We start from the raw sequence: 20,610 nt of genomic DNA, 5'->3' as shown, positions 1-20,610 counted from the left end.
TTATAGTTTTATTGTAAAGAATACAAATCAGGATGAGTCAAAAGAAGAGAACAGGAGGGCAATGTCTGGTAGGGTCCCAAATTCAAAGCTTCTGTATCCTCAGGGTGTGTTGCCCTCTCAGCCCATTGATGAGTATCACATTGATGAGTATCACAACCAGGGAAGCTCACCTGAGCTTTGGATATCCAGAGTTTTTAGTGGGGCTTCGTTCCATACAAATAATGGATTGAATTATGGCCAGCTATTGGCCAAGTAATTGAATTCAATTTCCAGTCTGCTTCTCCTCCCTGGAATAGCTGGGCTGATATTCTGAGATCACATGGCTCAAAGCCCCAATCTTCTAATCACATGGTTGGTCTTTCCAGCACGACCAGCCCCTATCCCAAAAGTTTCTAGGGGCCCACCAGCAGTCACCTGGTTGGCATAAACTCAGGTGTGGCCCTAGGGGCCCACTATGGATAATGAAGATACTCCTATCACTTGGGAAATTCCAAGGGTTTAGAGCCTCCTTTCCAGAAACCAGGGACAAAGACCAGCCAAATTTTTTATTATACAACAGTCTTTACAAAAGTAGTCCAATTGGATGAGATAGCTGAGGAGTGACTGTTTCTAGTTTTAATTAGTGTTTCCTGTGAGAAATATTCAGTGATTTAGTGGGAAGAGCCTTCCCTTGGAATAGGAGACCCTGAGCTTTGATTCTCTTTCTCTTACTTGTTTGCTGTGTGGTGTAGGAGAGGAGATTCCTAAGACTCATCTTTTTTTTTTCTATAAAAATGTTGAACTAGGTGACTTTTTTTTTTTTTAATTTATTTCTTTTTTTGGCTGCGTTGGGTCTTCGTTGCTGTGTGTGGGCTTTCTCTAGTTGCAGCGAGCGGGGCCTACTCTTCGTTGTGTTGCATGGGCTTCTCACTGCGGTGGCTTCTCTTATTGCAGAGCATGGGGTCTAGGGGCATGGGCTTCAGTATTTGTGGCACGCGGGCTCAGTAGTTGTGGCACAGGGGCTTAATTGCTCTGCGGCATGTGGGATCTTCCTGGACCAGGGTTTGAACCCGTGTCCCCTACATTGGCAGGCAGATTCTTAACCACTGTGCCACCAGGGAAGTCCCACTAGGTGACTTTTAAGATCCCTTGAACTCTTGACTTTTTGTGAATCAAGAATGGTTTTGATCACACATTGGAGTATACTTGAAAACTATCCTTTATAAAGCCAGTTTCATCAAAATCCTCATCACTCTTAAGATAGGGCAAGTAAAAATAAAACAAAAGGACTTGAAATTTTAATAGGAATATGGATATAGGGGAGTTTACTTAGATGAAAAAAACCACTAAATTTAAAGGAAAAAGATTTAAATGCTGCTTAATATTATGGATGACAAATTGTAGTTTGAATCATGGTAACTCTTGGATAGAGGATTTATGGTCACTTACCATGTTTAAAGACTGTTTTATTTATACAATTTCTTAATCTAAAAAATAACCTTTTGTCCATTCATATTTAGGGATTTTAGCCATTGGTTTAATTAATGAAGCCCTGGATGAAGGTGATGCCCAAAAGACTCTGCAGGCCCTGCAGATTCCTGCAGCTAAACTCGAGGGGGTCCTTACAGAAGTGGCCCAGCATTACCAAGACACGCTGATCAGAGCAAAGAGAGAGAAAGCCCAGGTGAGTGGCACTAAATTGTCCCTTTTTGTTCCGAGAACTTCATCCCTCCTAGAACGGAGATAGAGGTAAGGGTCTTCTCTCAATGACTATTTCCTGGGCACCCTTAGATTCAGAGCACTGGAGGGACGCATAAGAGTCATAGACTCTGCCCTCCAGAAGCTTATGCTATTTTACATATTTGGTTTTTTTGTTGTCCTTTGTTGTTATGGTTATAGACACATCTCTTGTGTCTCTTTAAAGAAATTCTCTATTGAAATATAAGATCCAGAAAAATGTGTCAGTTATTTAAGTGTACGGTTGTATAAATGTTCAGAAGTAAGCATACCTGTGTAATTGGTGCTCGGATTATAAAAAGCATTAAAAGAAACCCCCTTATATCCTTATTCACCTCCCCACTCCCCAGGAATAAACCACTATCCTGATTTATTCTAGCACATGTCTTTTGGTAAATATATGTATGCATTTCTATTAGGTATACATTTGGAAGTGGAATTTGTGGGTCATAGGGAATACATATGTTAAGCTTTAGTAGGTAATGCCGTAAAGTTTCTTTTTTTTTAGTTTAAATAATGGCTTTATTGAGATATAATTCACATACCATACAGCTCACTGTTTTGTAGTGTACAATTCAGTGGTTTTTTCGTCTGTTCACAGAATTGTGCAACCATCACCACAATCAATTTTAGAACATTTTCATCACCCCCAAAAGAAACCTGTGTAGGTAGTCACTCCTCATTTCTCTCAATCTCTCCAGTCCTAGGTAACCATCAGTCTACTTTCTGTCTGTGGATTTGCCTATTCTGGACATTTCGTATAAATGGAATCATACAATGTGTGGTCCTTTGTGACTGGCTTCTTTCTCTTAGCTTGGTTTATCCAAGCTGTAGCATGTATTAGTATTTTCTTTTTACTGTTGAATAATATTCCACTGTATGGCTGTACCACATTTTATTTATCTATTCATGAGTCAGTGATCATGTTTCCACTTTGTGGCTATTAGGGATAATGCTGCTATGAATCTGTTCTCCAAAGTAATTGTAATACAAACCCATCTTTTAAAAAGTTTGTCTTGCCTCTCAGCTAGTTTGTTGAGGAAATGGATGAGATTTACTCCTTTTTTAGTCCTCTTGCTGAATAGGAAGTTGCCATGTTGCTTTAGGAAGCCCTAAAAGACATTCTTAATTCAGGGGGTCAGATTCCTTCTGGGAAGCCAAAAGTGGTAAAACAGATCAGGGCTTTTGTGTTAAGGGAGCTAGTGTACACCGACAGCCTTGTGGGCTCTAGAAGTTTGGGTTGTGGGGGAGGAGCTGTGGATAATATAATGTTGATAGATCTCCTTTGATTCCATTGTCATGAGAGTAGTTGACATTACTGTGTCCTAAACATATAAGTGTAGCAAGTACCAGGTTCCTTTTAAGAGGGTCATTGCTGGGCTTCCCTGGTGGCCCAGTGGTTGAGAGTCTGCCTGCTGATGCAGGGGACACGGGTTCGTGCCCCGGTCCGGGAAGATCCCACATGCCGCGGAGCGGCTGGGCCCGTGAGCCATGGCCGCTGAGCCTGCGCGTCCAGAGTCTGTGCTCCGCAATGGGAGAGGCCACAACAGTGAGAGGCCCACGTACAGCAAAAAAAAAAGAGGGTCATTGCTATGCATGTCAGTTGATCCTGTGGTGAAGGTTGAATCACAACCCCCATTTTGTAGCGAGGAAATCTAGACAAAGGCATTAACTGATTTTACTTACTCAAGTGAGAAGCGGTTGGCTGTAGGGAAGCTGTAAATAGAGGCCTGTCTTTGATATCAGTTTACTGGATCAGAGCTTCCCAAACTTGACTGATGACTAGAATGCTGTAAAAGTCATTTTAAAAATACAGATTCCTAAGCATTAATTCTATTTCTGCTAATTCAGAATCTCTAACCTGGGGCCTGCCTGCAATGATTCTCTGTAGGCCAGTGGTGGTAGTGTTATTTTTTGCTGCCTTATTAGTCCAAAAAGAGTCTTATATCCGATCCAACTGACAGAGGAATGGGCTTTGAAAGAATAAGCTAGGTCTGAGTCCATGTCTAAAAAAGGAAAGTAGATTGAGGATATAATTTGTACCAGCTCTCACGCATGTGATGGGCCTTACTGCTCCTTTTGTTTGGATCATAGGAGTTAAACTTTTATTAGAGGATGTGACTAGAGTTTGAAGCATTTCCTTTTGCTGTGGAATAACTTTTCAGAGTTCATCAAAGGCAGAGGAAGGGGAGAGTTAGAGGAAAATGTGCTTAACAGTGCTGTGCTCAGATGGGTAGACTATACTTTAGGTGTAATTGTCTTTTTTTAAGCCTCAGCTCAGCTTTTAAGTACCTCTTGGGAGTAGTTTTAAAAATAATCATCTGAGTTCCAAATTTAGCAAGCAAAAGATCTTAATTTGAATTTGATCTGTTTTTCTTGTAATATCTTTCTGTCTGGTTTTGGTATCATAGAATGAATGAATTGGGAAGTGTTCCTTCCTCTTTTATGTTTTAGAAGAATTTGTAGAGGATTGATATTAGTTCTTTAAACATTTGGTAGAATTCACCGTTGAAAACATATGGTCCTGAATTTTTGGTTTTGTTTTTGTGGGATATGTTTTGATTACTGATTCTATCTCTATATTTGTTATAGGTCTGTTCAGATTTTCTTCAAGTAAACTGCCTCTTTCTCTTTGCCTTTAGGGAATTCCATTATGCATATATCTTCTCTTTACTCAAATCTGCTGAATCCCTCTAGTGAGTTTTTCATTTCAGTTATTGCATTTTTCAACTCCATAATTTAATCTGGTTCTTTATTTAAAAATGTATATTCTCTATTTGGTGAGACATTGTTCTCATACTTCCCTTTAGTTCTTTAGATATGGTTTCCTTTAGTTCTCTGAACATACTTAAGAGAGCTGATTTAAGTCTTTGCCTACTAAGTTCAATTTGGACAGTTTCTGTTGTCTGGTTTTTTTCCTGTTTGGACCATGCTTTCTTGTTTCTTTGCATGTCTTGTAATTTTTGGTTGAAAGCTGGACATTTTAATAATAATGGGTCAACTTTGGAAATCAGATTCTACCCCCTCCTCAGGGTTTATAGTTGTCCCTGTTTGTATCTGCTGTTGTTTGTTTAGTGATTTTCAAGTCTGTATTCTTTGTCATGTGTGTCCACTGAAGTCTCTGCTTGGTTAGCTAGTGGTCAGCTAATGATTAGTCAGAAATTTCCTTAAATGCCTAGAACCAATAAAGCTCCTAGCCTTTGCTGAGGGGCTTTGTGTGTGTTGGGGCATGCCCTCGACTCTCAGCCAGGCAGTTTACAATTTTGCTTTACCCTTCACTTCATGCTTGCCCAGAGCCTCAAGGTCAGCCAGAGGTCAGAGCTTACAGCCTTATCAGATCTCTTCTGAGCATGTGCATAGCCTGTAATGCACTATGACCTTCTAGATTCCCATCCCAGGAATTTGTCAGAGCTTTTCAAAGCTCTCTGTGGACATCTCAATCTCTAGCTTTTCCTTTTAAGCTTTTTGGTTAACCTATTATTTGCCTAAGTTTTTACCCACTGCCCCAGGCATCTGTGATGTGAAGCAGTTACCTCTGTTTTGGACAAATACCCCTGGAGAAAAGGCTGTTTGCACTGGGCAAGCTCTAAGGTCAAATAAAGACAGCCTAGCTGTGGTCTTCCAGGGAACTACCTAACATGGCAACTAATGACAGTTCTGTGGGAATAGATAGGGCTTTGAAGGAGGTAGGTGTTTATGGGGTGGGGGCGGAGGGGGGTGGGCAGAGCACAAATGGGAATAGGGCAGTTTAAGTGCCATAGGCCTCACTGTTCTTACTGAGAGTCAACTGTTCTTGAATAAACTCTCTGATTGCTGCAAGCCTTTGGTTCATTTCTATAGTTTTGAAAAAGTTGATTCTGATGACTTTTGTCAGTGTTTTTGTTGCTTTTATGTAGGAGGGGATATTCAGAGGTCCTTCCTCTACTGTTTTCACCATTGTCAGTTCTCTCTTCATTTAAATTTAGTGCCTTTGGAATACTTGTTAAAAGTAGATTACTGGTCACTGGGTAGTATTGTTTGAATGCCAAGACAGAGATATCAGGAATTCTCAAGGAACTCATTTTATAATTACAAATATGAATGATTTTTAAGTCTGGCCTCTCCTCCCCCACTCCACAGTCTGAGTGTACACAGACAGGCATACATGCCTGTAGCTAAAAATCAGCTGGTGTGCACTGACATGGCTGTACCAGTTGTTAGAATATTGAATACTTTTGTTTGGTACATTGCTCCTGTCCCAGGCCTCCCAAATGTGTTCCACCCCCAGTTCTAGCTCTTTCCCTGAACTTCCGCTCTGAGCAACTGGAGGATTAACACCTAAACCAGCAAGGGGCCATAAGATCTCTGCTCCACTCTGGTTGATCAGTGCTTGTGTTGATAAATATGTTGTATAGATTCATGTGTGTGTGTTTACATGTGTATATGGTAGGTATGGAGTGGTTTATATGTATATATAGCATAGTTTACATATGTGGTGAGCGATAAAACATATTTATGTTACACATATATGTATCTATAATATGTTACATATATATTATCAATACATATGTGTAATATTTTATCAATCATGACACACGCATCCATGCCACATATAATAGGAGAGACTTTTAAGGAGGTTTTAAGGGGTGAGAAGTGCCCTTTGCAAGTGTGTGTGTTTGTGCTTTCTGAATATATACACACATATATGTATGGTAGCCATTCTTTCATCTCTTTTCCCTTTCTTTTCGCCATATCTTGTGGCTTCTCCACCTCTTTTACCTCTAGTCATTGCCCACTCGTTTGGTTCTTATCTCTGGTCCCTATCTCTTTACCTCTTCTAAAATGCAGTCAGTGTGCTTCTAAGTGTCAGTCAGAGTTGTTAGGGGATGTTATTTCAGTATATAGCATTTTCACATTAAATCTATTTTATCTCAGTATTCTCCACAATATGTCGTTCAGGGTTTTAACTCTCTACTGAGTGATTTGAGTTAATCTTTAGAGCAAACTTTAACAGGAGGATGTTGGGTTTTGTCATCTTATTCGATCTAATTGGAGCAGAGAGAGCCTGTTCTTTCCTCACACTGGGGTGAGCAGGTGTATGTCACCGATCTTGCCTCCTTCAGTCTGGTGAGGGGTATTTCTATATATCATTTTCCCCTGATGTACTGCTCCATTGTTGTTGTTTTTTTTTCCTCATCTCACACCACAGCTCTGTACCTTGTTTCTTAGGGGGGAGTATGTATGGAAGTGTTTGCTTTAATCCTTCTGCTTTAGTCTGTCCAGGGCAGAGAAGACAGAACTCTGAATGGTCAGAAATCATGATAAGCTGCACCTTTCTCTGGATGCAAGGAGGGTTGTGCCAAGCCCCCAAGCTTTGCTTACAGTAGACTCTGCTCAGAGCCGTCTGACGCGTGCATTAGCCTAAAACTGAGCCAGAAGTGGCCTGGTTCTGTGGAAATACTTGCTTTGGGGGTGCAAGGGTTTTTATGCCACTTCTCTTGGAGACTGCACCTTCAGCCGTCTAGCTTATGACTTCTCAGTTTAAGTTGTTGCTGACTCATTGTATCGTCTCGTATTGAAACTATTGCTTAGCATTGCCAGTATTTATTCGTATGACTCTAGGAAATCATGTGTGGCCATTTTCTATTTTCAGTAACAGAAGCTGAGCAGTGGTAGAAAAGTGCTAAGTTCTGCAGCTATTAGGTGACTTGTTCTTGCATTCTATTTATCGGGTTACTCTTTTCCTTTCCCAAGACTATAAGCTTCTTAAATTGGGATGGTGCCTCTTATGATTGTAAGTTAAATGATCTTTCTAAAACTCTGAAATACAGAGACATCTTTCGATTTCAGATGCCTTCCTTTGGCCTTACCCTGTCTCCAAGGCACTTTATAAATTGCGGGGGTTTGTGACTGCTTGGCTCTGCTGAGTGAAATATTGTGTATCTCTCCCCAGTAACGCAGGAGGAAAACCAAGCCTCCTCTAAGGTTTTGCACTTCAACTGCTGGGCCTGCAGAAGGCAGTGAAACTTTCCATATTGCCCCACAGCCCAGACCCTGCCTCACCTGGCAACACAGTTATAGTTACTGATCCCAGCCGCCTCATTGGTGCCTTGGCAAATTATATTTACATCAAGTAGTCTCGATGGATTTTTGAGCTACTATTTATCCCAATTGCTATTAGCTCAAGCCTCAGGAACAGTTACTTTTGTTGGGTCTGTCAAGATTGCCTCAGACATGACTCTCAACCTGGACACTTTAAAACCTGAGGTGCCTTGTCTAGAAGGAGAAAAAGACTCCACTTCTATTTCACCTCTGTCCCTAGTATTCAGCTCAAACTACACTATGGACTAGAGAGGCTTTTGTTGGCCATGCTGAGAAAACTAATCACCATTTATTATGTTTCTGTGTGAAAATGTGTTTTTAAGTTTCCAACAACTGATATAACTTTCAAGTTTTAGAATATAAGCTGGTGATAAGATTAAATTGCCTATAGTGACTCCTGGCTTCACATGTGATAACGTCTTGATAGTCCTAAAAACAGTAGTCATAGAGAATATTAACTCCTTCTGAATATTGTTGGCAAAGGAGGCTTTCTAAAAAGTACTTCATGTCATGGTGCTTGTCACAGTATTTAAGTCCCTATGCCCCTTCCCAGTTGGGACGTTTTGCCCCTTCTAGCAGCTCTTGTCCTCCTGAACAACTTGAATCCATCTTCTTATATCCATCACCTACATCTGTGATATTTCTCTTGTAACCCTTTACCAGTTTTTTGGTGCCCGGCTTCTTCCAGTTTACTATTCCATGTGTCTTGTATGTTGGAAACGTCTTCCTCTATCTCTAATTGAGTCTCAGAAGCCGCCATCATGACATGTACCCTGATTTGATGACTGTAGTATTGTTTTGCTTTTAATGGTTTGTAGGAAACCCAGGATGAGTCAGCTGTGTTATGGTTGGATGAAATTCAAGGTGGAATCTGGCAGTCCAACAAAGACACCCAAGAAGCACAGAAGTGTATGTATCAGTTGTTTTATTTCTACTCTGGTGGAAAGTGCGGGTGGCGAGGTGCTCCGTATCTTAGAACTCAGCTTGACCAAGATAGAAAGATGTAGGGGGAACAGTTTGCTAGTAGGTGAATCTAGACACCTTCTAAACTATTCCAGTAACAATTCTCTTCTGGGATAGTTGCCTTAGGAATCTTTGCCATTAATGAAGCAGTGGAGAAAGGCAATGTAGGAAAAACACTGAGTGCCCTTCGTTCCCCTGATGTCGGCTTGTATGGCGTCATCCCCGAATGTGGTGAAACTTACCAGAGTGACCTTGCTGAAGCCAAAAAGAAAAAACTGGCAGCAGGTGAGTTTGGGTAAATAAATATGTGCCCTGAAAGTAAGAACATGAAAATATCACAGGGCAGATGTAGAGCAAAGGGACAAGCTATAGGGAAAGGGTACTTCAGAAGTACAGTATTAGGCTTATTTTAAAGACCCAAGGAGATAATATTCCTATTTTTGAAAATATTCTTTTTCTTCCCCTTGAGGGTGGCTATGTTAATAAAAAGGTCAGTTTTCTGAAAACGTTTATCTTTCATAGGGTGTTAGTAGTTCTGATTACCTAAGCCTGTGGATATTTAAAAGTTTTATCTGCAAAAAGAGGGGAATAAAGATACGATTTTTCATCCCGTTTCATGGCCCTGTTTTTAAAATTAACTAGAGAGGCTGAATGGCTGTAAGTCTTTTATCACAATAGTTTTCTGACGCACAAGGTCTTACTTAGGTATAGGCTTTGGAAGGAACAGAGGCAGTCAAGGTTGATTTCCCCATTTGGACTTCATAGGTATTTTCTTTTTATACTGTGGATATGAATGAGCTAAATGAGACATTACAAAGTCATAGTTTATTTATTTATTAATTATTTTTTTTTTTGTGGTACGCGGGCCTCTCACTGCTGTGGCCTCTCCTGTTGCAGAGCACAGGCTCTGGACGCGCAGGCTCAGCAGCCATGGCTCACGGGCCCAGCCGCTCCGCGGCATGTGGGATCCTCCCAGACCGGGGCACGAACCCGTGTCCCCTGCATCGGCAGGCGGACTCTCAACCACTGCACCACCAGGGAAGCCCCAAAGTCATAATTTAAGAGGGACTTAGGATTGCTCTTTACTCTCATAGACCCAGGGACAGGTTTTGGAATGGTCTGCATTCAGCTTGTTAACCCTTACCACAACAATCCTGTGGTATCAGACATGTGAATGTGGGGAGTGTGGCTCTGGGTTTCTTTCATCTTTCCTTTATTTTCTGCCAGGAGATTATAACAGCAAGTGGGTGAAGCACTGGGTAAAAGGTGGCTATTATTATTACCACAATCTGAAGACGCTGGAAGGAGGATGGGATGAACCCCCAGACTTTGTGCAAAATTCTATGCAGCTTTCTCGGGAGGAGATCCAGGTAGGTCTCATTTATTTACAAAAGAAGAAGCTGAGGGAAAGTACCTGTATTTTAGAGGTAATACTACTTAGGAGGAACAGGGCATGTGGTCAGAAGCCCTAGACTAAAATTAAGGCTAATAACAAACTACTTTGGAGTAATTTTTCCAGTGGGAGTGCTTAAGGCCTAAATTAGTAAAACATCTGGATTATAGACTTAAGTCAGATGAATTGTGTGCTTTTTAAAGAAAACTGGATGATCCAGCAAAGAACAAAAAAAGTTGCTCTGACTTCTCATTAAATGCAACTACTCTTACTCTTTCCCAGTGTACATTTTTAATCTCTTTTCTGACTATTCCACAGATTCCAACTGTACTATGTTAGAATATAACCTGCACTTTCACATAAAGTTAGCATTTTTTCTTATAGCAGCTTTTAAAGTGCTTCTTTCTCATCCCGTGTCTTTGCTTATGCTGTTCACTCTTACTAGAATTTCCTCATTCAGCAGTTCCTGAATACCTCCTATATGTACCAGACCCTCTTCTAAACACTGGAGATATAGTCATGAACGAAACAAAGTTCCTGCTGTCGTGAGATGTCCCTCCCCTGCCATCTACATCTGTCAAAATTTTATCTTTCCAGGCACACCCATCTCAAAGTGTCACCTCCTCTACAACTCTTATTAAAATTCCTTTTCCTTCCCCTCTCCATCTTCATTTCAAGTCCCCCCCCATAGCCTTTGTATTCATTTAGAATTTAACCAACTTGGATTTGTTTCAGTCGTGTGTGTACTTACCTTATGCCCACTGTTAGTTTTTAAGGTGAGGTACTAAGTTTGCAGTCCTTGTATGTAATGGCCTCTTACTTTGTCCTTGACAGGCTGTTGAGCACTTCCAACGTTACCTGGTGCTAAGCTCGTGGTTATCAAACTGGAGTTGTCTAATGTACATGAAAGGAGAGGGAAATATATTGAGGGAAGTTGTTCAGTAGGCTCCTGTGGGTCATGATTAGACACATGATTAATACACACAAAGATTCCTAGAGAGAAGGGACAGTAAAGGACTTTTAAAAACGTTATCTACTTCCATTGGGCAGTTATTCCCAAATCCTGTATAGAAAAAAATGGAATGTTCACATATGTAAAAACTGAAATAGTCCCTTTCTTCAGAACTCACCTATCAGAGGAATGAGTTTCTATCTTGTGTTTATTAAAGTTCTCCTCTGAGGGAAATTATAGTCTCGTACCTTCCCAGTGTTTCATCTTCACTGCTAATGGTTTCACAGGTGATTAAATTTAACTAAGCTCATTGAACTCTCTCTCTGTTGGGCGTTGAGGGGCTATAAAGATGTATCAGAGTCTCTACTTTCCAGTTATTAACAATATCGTGGTAAAAATAGCAGGCACAGAACTGAGTACTGCAATGTAAGACAGAGAGAAATAGATGCTCTAATAACAGTAAAATAGAGGAAATGTTAAGGAAGCAGTTAATTCTATCCTGGAGAAAGACAGCATAGATAACATTTTAGCAGATGAGAAACAGAGGGAAGTCTATTCTGGACAGAAAGGACAGTGTGGGGAAGGACATCAAGGACTGGAGGAACATGGGCCATTTCAGGGAGGACGAGTGGTCCTTTGACTGGCATGCGAAGTGGAGGAGGCAGAGAAGAGAGGCAAGGACCCGACAGGCCACTTGAAGGAGGCCAGGGTGATCTTCCAGCAGAGTGATTTTTAACTCTTTTTGGGTCGTGTACACCTTTGAGAATCTAACTAACCTCCACAGAGACAGTCCTGCTTAGTGTTTTGTGTATGGACCTAAGATTTTTTTTTAAAATAAATTTATTTTATTTATTTATTTTTGGCTGCATTGGGTCCTCATTGCTGTGCGCAGGCTTTTTCCAGTTGCAGTGAGCGGGGGCTACTCTTCGTTGCAGTGCGGTGGCTTCTCTTGTGGAGCATGGCCTCTAGGCACGTGGGCTCAGTAGTTGTGGCTCACAGGCTCTAGAGCACAGCCTCAGTAGTTGTGACGTACAGGCTTAGTTGCTCCAACAGCATGTGGGATCTTCCCGGACTAGGGCTCAAACCTGTGTCCCCTGCATTGGCAGGCGGATTCTTAACCACTGCCTGCGCCACCAGGAAAGTCCTGGGTCTAAGAATTTTTTTTTTTTTTTTAACATCTTTATTGGAGTATAATTGCTTTACAATGGTGTGTTAGTTTCTGCTTTATAACAAAGTGAATCAGTTATACATATACATATGTTACCATATCTCTTCCCTCTTGCGTCTCCCTCCCTCCCACCCTCCCTATCCCACCCCTCTAGGTGGTCACAAACCACCTAGCTGATCTCCCTGTGCTATGTGGCTACTTCCCACTAGCTATCTATTTTACGTTTGGTAGGGTATATATGTCCATGCCACTCTCTCACTTTGTCACAGCTTACCCTTCCCCCTCCCCATATCCTCAAGTCCATTCTCTAGTAGGTCTGTGTCTTTATTCCCGTCTTACCCCTAGGTTCTTCATGATCTTTCTTTTTGTCTTAGATTCCATATATATGTGTTAGCATATGGTATTTGTTTTCCTCTTTCTGACTTACTTCACTCTGTATGACAGACTCTAGGTCCATCCACCTCACTACAAATAACTCAATTTCGTTTCTTTTTATGGCAGAGTAATATTCCATTGTATATATGTGCCACATCTTTTTTTTTTTTTTTTTGCGGTACGCGGGCCTGTCACTGTTGTGGCCTCTCCTGTTGCAGAGCACAGGCTCCGGACGTGCAGGCTCAGCAGCCATGGCTCACGGGCCCAGCCGCTCCACGGCATGTGGGATCTTCCCAGACCAGGGCACGAACCTGTGTCCCCTGCATTGGCAGGCGGACTCTCAACCACTGCGCCACCAGGGAAGCCATTGCCACATCTTTATCCATCCATCTGTTGATGGACACTTAGGTTGCTTCCATGTCCTGGCCATTGTTAATAGAGCTGCAGTGAACATTTTGGTACATGACTCTTTTTGAATTATGGTTTTCTCAAGGTATATGCCCAGTAGTGGGATTGCTCGGTCGTATGGTAGTTCTGTTTTTAGTTTTTTAAGGAACCTCCTGGTGGCTTTATCAATTTACATTCCCACCAGCAGTGCAAGAGTGTTCCCTTTTCTCCACACCCTCTCCAGCATTTATTGTTTCTAGATTTTTTGATGATGACCATTCTGACTGGTGTGAGATGATATCTCATTGTAGTTTTGATTTGCATTTCTCTAATGATGTTGAACATTCTTTCATGTGTTTGTTGGCAATCTGTATATCTTCTTTGGAGAAATGTCTATTTAGGTCTTCTGCCCATTTTTGGATTGGATTGTTTTTTTTCTGTTATTGAGCTGCATGAGCTGCTTGTAAATTTTGGAGATTAATCCTTTGTCAGTTGCTTCATTTGCAAATATTTTCTCCCATTCTGAGGGTTTTCTTTTGGTCTTGTTTATGGTTTCCTTTGCTGTGCAAAACCTTTTAAGTTTCATTAGGTCCCATTTGTTTAGTTTTGTTTTTATTTCCATTTCTCTAGGAGGTGGGTCAAAAAGGATCTTGCTGTGATTTATGTCATAGAGTGTTCTGCCTATGTTTTCCTCTAAGAGTTTGATAGTGTCTGGCCTTAAATTTAGGTCTTTAATCCATTTTGAGTTTATTTTTGTGTATTGGCGTTAGGGAGTGTTCTAATTTCATACTTTTACATGTAGCTTTCCAGTTTTCCCAGCACCACTTATTGAAGAGGCTGTCTTTTCTCCACTGTATATTCTTGCCTCCTTTATCAAAGATAAGGTGACCATAGGTGTGTGGGTTTATCTCTGGGCTTTCTATCCTCTATCCCATTGTTCTATATTTCTGTTTTTGTGCCAGTACCATACTGTCTTGATTACTGTTGCTTTGTAGTATAGTCTGGAGTCAGGCTCCTGGACCTAAGAATTTTAAACAGAGGAGTGATGTTACCTCACTTCAGCATGTTACCTAACCTCCTACCTCCCTGAAAACAAAACAAAACAAAAAACAGTGACCATCAAATTGGTTCTCCCACTCTCCACTTTCCTCCCTTTCAGTGAATCTGGATTTTCACTGAATCCATCATCATTTTCTTTTCCCAAAAGAAAAGTCTTTTTTCCCAAACTTATCATTTATCTTGTCTCTTGATTTTATTCTCTCCCAGTTCCTTGCAGACCGTGTACTCCACCTCCTCTCATTTTTTGGATTATTCTAATATGTAACCTAGATCAGTGCTTTCCAGAATTTAGTGCAGTCTTTAACTGCACACGTTGTTGCCCAGGAAAAACAAAATTCAAGGCTCTGATACCAAGGACGGGGAGATCCATGGTATATCCATATACCATGGATATTAGGTGGGTAACCAGGTGTTCTCACTAACCATTCTCACCACTCCTGCCCTCATTCAAGCCAGGTCCTCTCCCACTTGGATTATACGAAAACAGCATCCTAATTCACCCACTCAGGCTAATCTGTCAGCTACTCTGCTAACAGTGCTGCTTTTCTAAAAATAAATCTGATGGCTTTATTCCTGTTTGCAAGTTTTCTGGTTCTCCAGTGCTTGTAGTAACAGTTCAAACACTCTAGGCTACTTCTCAAGACGATTTGTAGTCTGTCCACTCCCTTGCAGGGCCCTCCTCTGTGTCATTCCAGGGGATCTGGGCCTTGGTGTTGTCACCTGTTACTCTGTCTTCTTGTCAGCAATGACCCCAGATCAGCAAGCACACTTCCTGGCACAGCCAGTGTTAGGTAGGTGAAGTAAAAGAAGGTGAAGTTTTTGTTTATGACTTTTTGGGGGGATGTGAGGACAACTTGGCCTTGAAAAATAGATCTGAAGTCTGCATTCCCATTTCTTGGCTAAAGATCTAGTATAGCCTTGGAAAGCCTTAAGCATTAGTTTGTGTGATACTGTGTAAAAATTTGTGTCCATTCTCACCTGTGTTTGTCTTCTCACGTGACCATTGCTTTTTCAGAGTTCCATCTCTGGGGTGACTGCTGCGTATAACCGAGAACAGCTTTGGCTGGCCAACGAAGGCTTGATCACCAAGCTGCAGGCTTGCTTCAGGGGATACTTAGTTCGGCAGGAATTCCGATCCAGGATGAATTTCCTAAAGAAACAAATCCCTGCCATCACCTGCATTCAGGTATTTCAGAGCCTATTATGCAGACAGCAAGTGGGCTTCTAGAGCAGGGGTAATAAAAAGTCAGCTCCTACGATCGAATGTCTGAGTATGTCCTCTGTCTTCTGACCTCTTAGTCTTGTCCTTCTGACAAGCACTTCCGCTCCTACCATTGGAATCAATGTGTGCTCATTGCTGTTTAGTGTGGTGAGTTGTCCAGCTCAGTGGCAGTTCTTCTTGGGCACCTCATTGTCTTCTAAGACTGTTCCTTTGTGTCAGATTTGAATATTGAGAGAAGCAACTGCGATCTTGCTTCAATGACAGGGAAGCACAATGTCACAGAAACAATTCTGGGTTAGGAATTATGGCTCCAGCACTGCCAGGTAGTGGTAAACCTCTTCTCTAAGTTTGTGTCCTCATCTGTAAATGGGGATACTAATATTTATCTTACCTTCCTCACCTGATTTGTTGTAAGGAGCCTGTGAGAGCATCTGTGCAGATGCACTTTAAGGTGTGAAGTGCTGTGCTCACATCAGGGAGGTGGAAGTTAGCCAGTGTGCTCTCCTGGTGGAGGTACAGCCCAGGCCCCCCTTCCCCTGTCACTGGTGGACGTGATCCTTTTTAAAGCTGCATCATGAATTGCACTTGGATGGTATCTCAAGACAGAATCTTTTAACTTCCTCTGACCCTTGGGAAATAATGTGTCGCATGTAATGTTTGATGGTTTCAGTCGCAGTGGCGAGGATACAAGCAGAAGAAGGCGTATCAGGACCGCTTAGCTTACCTGCGCTCCCATAAAGATGAAGTTATAAAGGTGTGTAGCCCAGGCAGGGTTTCTCAACGTGGGACGTGAGCATGATATGTGTGGAGATGAAGGGCTCTTCTAATTTCCAGGACCGTCTTTTCCTTTTCCACAGATTCAGTCCTTGGCAAGGATGCATCAAGCTAGAAAGCGCTACAGAGATCGCCTACAGTATTTCCGAGACCATGTGAGTACCCTTGGGTAACAAGGACCAGTAGAGTTAGTTTTGCTGTGTTTGTGGTGGACAGAACAACAAAGGAATTTCTTTTTTTTGTTTCTTAGATGAATGACATTATCAAAATCCAGGCTTTTATTCGGGCAAACAAAGCTCGTGATGACTACAAGACTCTCAGTGAGTAACTGTGGCTCAGCAGAGGACAGTTGAGGCAGTGGTTGAGAGCCGTCAGGTTCTGAGTGTTCTCCACGGATCTCTTTTCTTGTCCTGCAGGCAAGGCTTGGGGGGGCAGGGTGCTGTTTGTGACTTAAGCCCCATTGCTCACCTGTGACTTGATGTCTTGTTGCTTGCTGTATTCGCCTTCCACATAACAACATAGCAATAGCATGACTGGGAACACTGCACTTGGTGGTTGTCTTTGCACATCTCAAAAATAAACAAATACCTTATGTGTGAATAGAGCTTTTTTTTTTTTTTTTTTTTAAGACAGTGCTGATGTTTTCCATTTTATTGATGCTTCCATTCCTCGTCTGACACATGCTTTCTTTCTGTCAGTCAATGCTGAGGATCCCCCTATGGTTGTGGTCCGAAAATTTGTCCACCTGCTTGACCAAAGTGACCAGGATTTTCAGGAGGAGCTTGATCTTATGAAGATGAGGGAAGAGGTCATTACCCTCATCCGTTCTAACCAGCAGCTGGAGAATGACCTCAATCTCATGGATATCAAAATTGGACTGCTAGTGAAAAATAAAATTACACTACAGGTATGGTCCAGTGCCAGTAAGGGCCTTGGGGTACATTGTCCTGCTTGGTACCCCTGTCTCTCCCTAGGAGACTTGCAGGGAGGGATTAGGAGGCTGGCTTTCTTCTCAGCGAACGCCATACATTTTTTTTTTTTAAGCTAAATAAGAAATCAAGTGATTTAATCACAAAATTTTAAATAGAGAAAAGTAGATAAAAACCATCCCATAATTCCACTACCCTAACAATCATTTTATATCCTACATTTTAATTTAATATAGAGGATAAGATACTTTCCATATGTTAAGTCATCATAAATATTATTTTTAGTGGCAGTGTAATAATTTATCAGGAAATAATCTGAGTTACCTCTTTTTTTCTAGACTATTTGACATTTTCAACTTTTATTATTACGGAATAACACTGCAGTTAATGTTTCAATGTATATGTAGCTTTTATTGTGTTTAAGACTTTGTAAGATAGATTCCTAGAAGTTGGTTTCCTGAATCAATGGACATTTTTATAGATGAGGTTCTTTATAGGAAGATGGAAGTAGGAATGGATTTGATTGATGTACTGAAAATAAGGTACAGTGTAGTGATTCTAAAATATTTAGGGGATCTGCCAGTACAGTAGACCTTCATGAAAGTTTTTAGGTGCTAAAAGACCTTTCCATAATGCCCAGCGTTTCATCTTTGAAAGCTTTTTGATTTATGTATATGTGTTTGTTTATAGGACGTGGTTTCCCACAGTAAAAAACTTACCAAAAAAAATAAGGAACAGTTGTCTGATATGATGATGTTAAATAAACAGAAGGGAGGTCTCAAGGCTTTGAGCAAGGAGAAGAGAGAGAAGTTGGAAGCATATCAACACCTGTTTTATTTACTGCAGGTGAGTGGCTCCTGGAATTAGTATTGTAAAATTTAGTTAATTTACTTTTCTCAAGAAAAGCTTATGCATAGATCTCTGTGAAAGTCCTTCTGATTTCCACTGAGAGATGAGCAAAGGGCTATCTTATTTTTCTTTATTACTCAGGTACTTTCTAATCCTTCAAGCTGAAAAATCTTGAATATTTGTGCCAGCCTTCATGTCATCTAGAAATTACTTATCCCTTGCTTTCGTTTCAGACCAACCCCACCTATCTGGCGAAGCTGATTTTTCAGATGCCCCAGAACAAGTCTACCAAATTCATGGACTCTGTAATCTTCACACTCTACAACTATGCATCCAACCAGCGAGAGGAGTACCTGCTCCTGCGGCTGTTTAAGACAGCACTGCAGGAGGAAATCAAGTACGGACAGATTTCTGCAGGGCATACATGGGACCCCTCCCCACCGTCATAGGTGCTCATAGTTTGAGATTCAGGCCTGCCTGTGCCTTTTCTCAATACTGTGACATGTGTGAGATACTTACTCTAAAGAAGCATTTACCTTTTATAATGTAATAATGTAGATTATGTACTCACACAAACTAATTATACTGAAAATACAAATTAATTATATATTAATTATATATATACTGTATACCAATATGAACTAATAATATATACACAATATAAACTAATATGCTAATTATAAGCTAATATAATAAACACTAATATAAAGTGTCGCTGTTTCTGGGGAGGTGATAGAGATTTGCTAAATTAGTTTTAGGAATATTCTGTATTAAGATAGAATTTTTTAAAAGCTGGTCCAAACGTGAAGATTTCACATCTTTAGCTAATGAAGGACCTGATCATGTTCCTATGATTGAGTTTGCAACAACAACAGGAAGGTGCGGTATTCAGATGAGTGTTGGGGAGTGTTTCTAGAGAAAGAGCTTGTAACCCTTTCCTTCCAACTATCATATTTCTGTTTTTAGGAGATGGGATCTTTAAGTAGGAAGGATCTTTAGGTTGGTAGATTTGTGATTAGTTTGAATTGAATTTGTATTTATGTTTTATAGGTCAAAAGTAGATCAGATTCAAGAAATCGTGACAGGAAATCCTACAGTTATTAAGATGGTTGTAAGTTTCAACCGTGGGGCCAGGGGCCAGAATGCGCTGAGACAGATCTTGGCCCCGGTGGTTAAGGAGATTATGGATGACAAATCTCTCAATATCAAAACTGACCCTGTGGATATTTACAAATCTTGGGTTAATCAGATGGAGTCTCAGACAGGAGAGGCAAGGTATGGTAACCACAACACCTTTTCTTTCATGTTTTTATTATTTTCTCTCTCTCTTTTTTAAGCAGTTAACATTTCTTTGATTTATAAATTAGTAATTGCTTAAATAGGTTTTCCTTAGAAACCCCGTCTTTAAGTAGTTGACTTGGTAATTTATTCACTTATTTAGCAAGTATTTACTGAGTACTTACTAAGTGCCAGACACTGTGTTAGATACACCTACAATAATACGATAACGAATGAGACATACAATAATGAATGAAGAAGACATGCTCCCTGCCCTCTGTTCATAGTTTATTGCGTGGGAGAGATGACACAAAGGTACATAGAAATAAAGTTGCAAACTGAGGGGAGTTTCATGATGTTTTGTAGGGAACTGTAATGGAGAATTCAAAAGGGAGCTAACTTAGAGGGGTTAGGGAGAGCCTCCCTGAGAAGGTGAACCATCACATGGTGGAGGCCTGAAGGGTACAGTGGGGCCAGCTTTGCTAAGAGCTAGGTGCAGAGTCTTCATGTCTGGATGCTGTCAGGTGGAAGGAGCTTGGGAGAGTCTAGGACCTGGAAGGACACTGGGCACCAGCAGAGATGCAGTTGGATGGGAAGACTCGCACAGATCTGAGTGAGATCACTGTGTTTCATTAAAGGGAAGAGGAGCTGGTGTGGGCGAATGATGAGCTGCCCTGGAATACTGAGAGTTGGACTAACTAAATTAACATAATCCAGGAGAGTTCTGTGCCAGGGCGGTAGTTTTCACCATCAGCGTTAACACATCCAAAGGAAAAATGTGTCAGTAGAATATGGGAAATGCTGGCAAAATACAGTTCAGAGGGCCAAAAGGTTTAAAATATTTTTATCCAGCTTGGGTGAGGACAGGGGAGGAGTAGCTCTCCATATGATTGCTACTCAGAGTTTGATCTGTGGGCCAGTAACTGTAGATCATCAGTGTCGCTAAACACACTGTTTAGTTCAGCTGACATTTTTTTCCATAGCAAGACTTTCTCAATGAAGGAAGTATCCATTCTGAAGTTGATTACATTCTGGCTCAAGCTCCTTATCCTGTCTTGGACTGATTGGTAGAATGGTCTACATGTTGAGTAATGCTGCTTTCCACGTACCTGGACACCAGGCAAAGGGGGACGTTACCCTGGATAGAGAACAGAACATTCTGCTCACTCCTACAAAGGGCTTATCCCCTATTGGGAATCGTGTGGAAACCAACCCTGATTGGTTCTCTGCTTTGTGTCAGCCTGTCACCCAAGAGTCAGATCGTTGCTGGGTGTGATGGAAAATCCATTTTTGTTTTGACCTGCACCAGGCCCAAATCCTGGAATATGGTCAGCCAACTGCAGTAGTTGACTGGGAAGGTTTGACTGAAGCTCAGGGCATCCCTAGATGGGAGCCCCACGGACACAGGCTCAAGGGTACTAAGATACTTCCTCTGCCGGTCCATGAGTTGGTCATTTTTAGATC

At 41.2% G+C, this 20,610-nt stretch overlaps 1 protein-coding gene across 1 annotated transcript in view; it reads left to right on the top strand.

The window, feature by feature from the left end:
• The window catches only part of IQGAP1 (IQ motif containing GTPase activating protein 1), a 100,256-nt gene that overhangs the window by 60,515 nt on the left and 19,131 nt on the right, over positions 1-20,610 (top strand). The window contains exons 15-26 of the mRNA XM_065872052.1: positions 1,500-1,663; positions 8,616-8,706; positions 8,878-9,045; positions 9,988-10,130; positions 15,110-15,280; positions 15,987-16,070; positions 16,174-16,245; positions 16,341-16,410; positions 16,789-16,997; positions 17,710-17,865; positions 18,102-18,265; positions 18,919-19,143. Coding sequence (XP_065728124.1) covers positions 1,500-1,663; positions 8,616-8,706; positions 8,878-9,045; positions 9,988-10,130; positions 15,110-15,280; positions 15,987-16,070; positions 16,174-16,245; positions 16,341-16,410; positions 16,789-16,997; positions 17,710-17,865; positions 18,102-18,265; positions 18,919-19,143 — 1,717 coding nt within the window. The remainder of the gene's footprint in view (positions 1-1,499; positions 1,664-8,615; positions 8,707-8,877; positions 9,046-9,987; positions 10,131-15,109; positions 15,281-15,986; positions 16,071-16,173; positions 16,246-16,340; positions 16,411-16,788; positions 16,998-17,709; positions 17,866-18,101; positions 18,266-18,918; positions 19,144-20,610) is intronic.

The sequence above is a fragment of the Phocoena phocoena genome, chromosome 2 (genome assembly GCF_963924675.1).
Source record: "Phocoena phocoena chromosome 2, mPhoPho1.1, whole genome shotgun sequence".
NCBI classification, from domain to species: Eukaryota; Metazoa; Chordata; class Mammalia; order Artiodactyla; family Phocoenidae; genus Phocoena; species Phocoena phocoena.
This window is presented reverse-complemented; position numbering and strand designations above follow the sequence as displayed.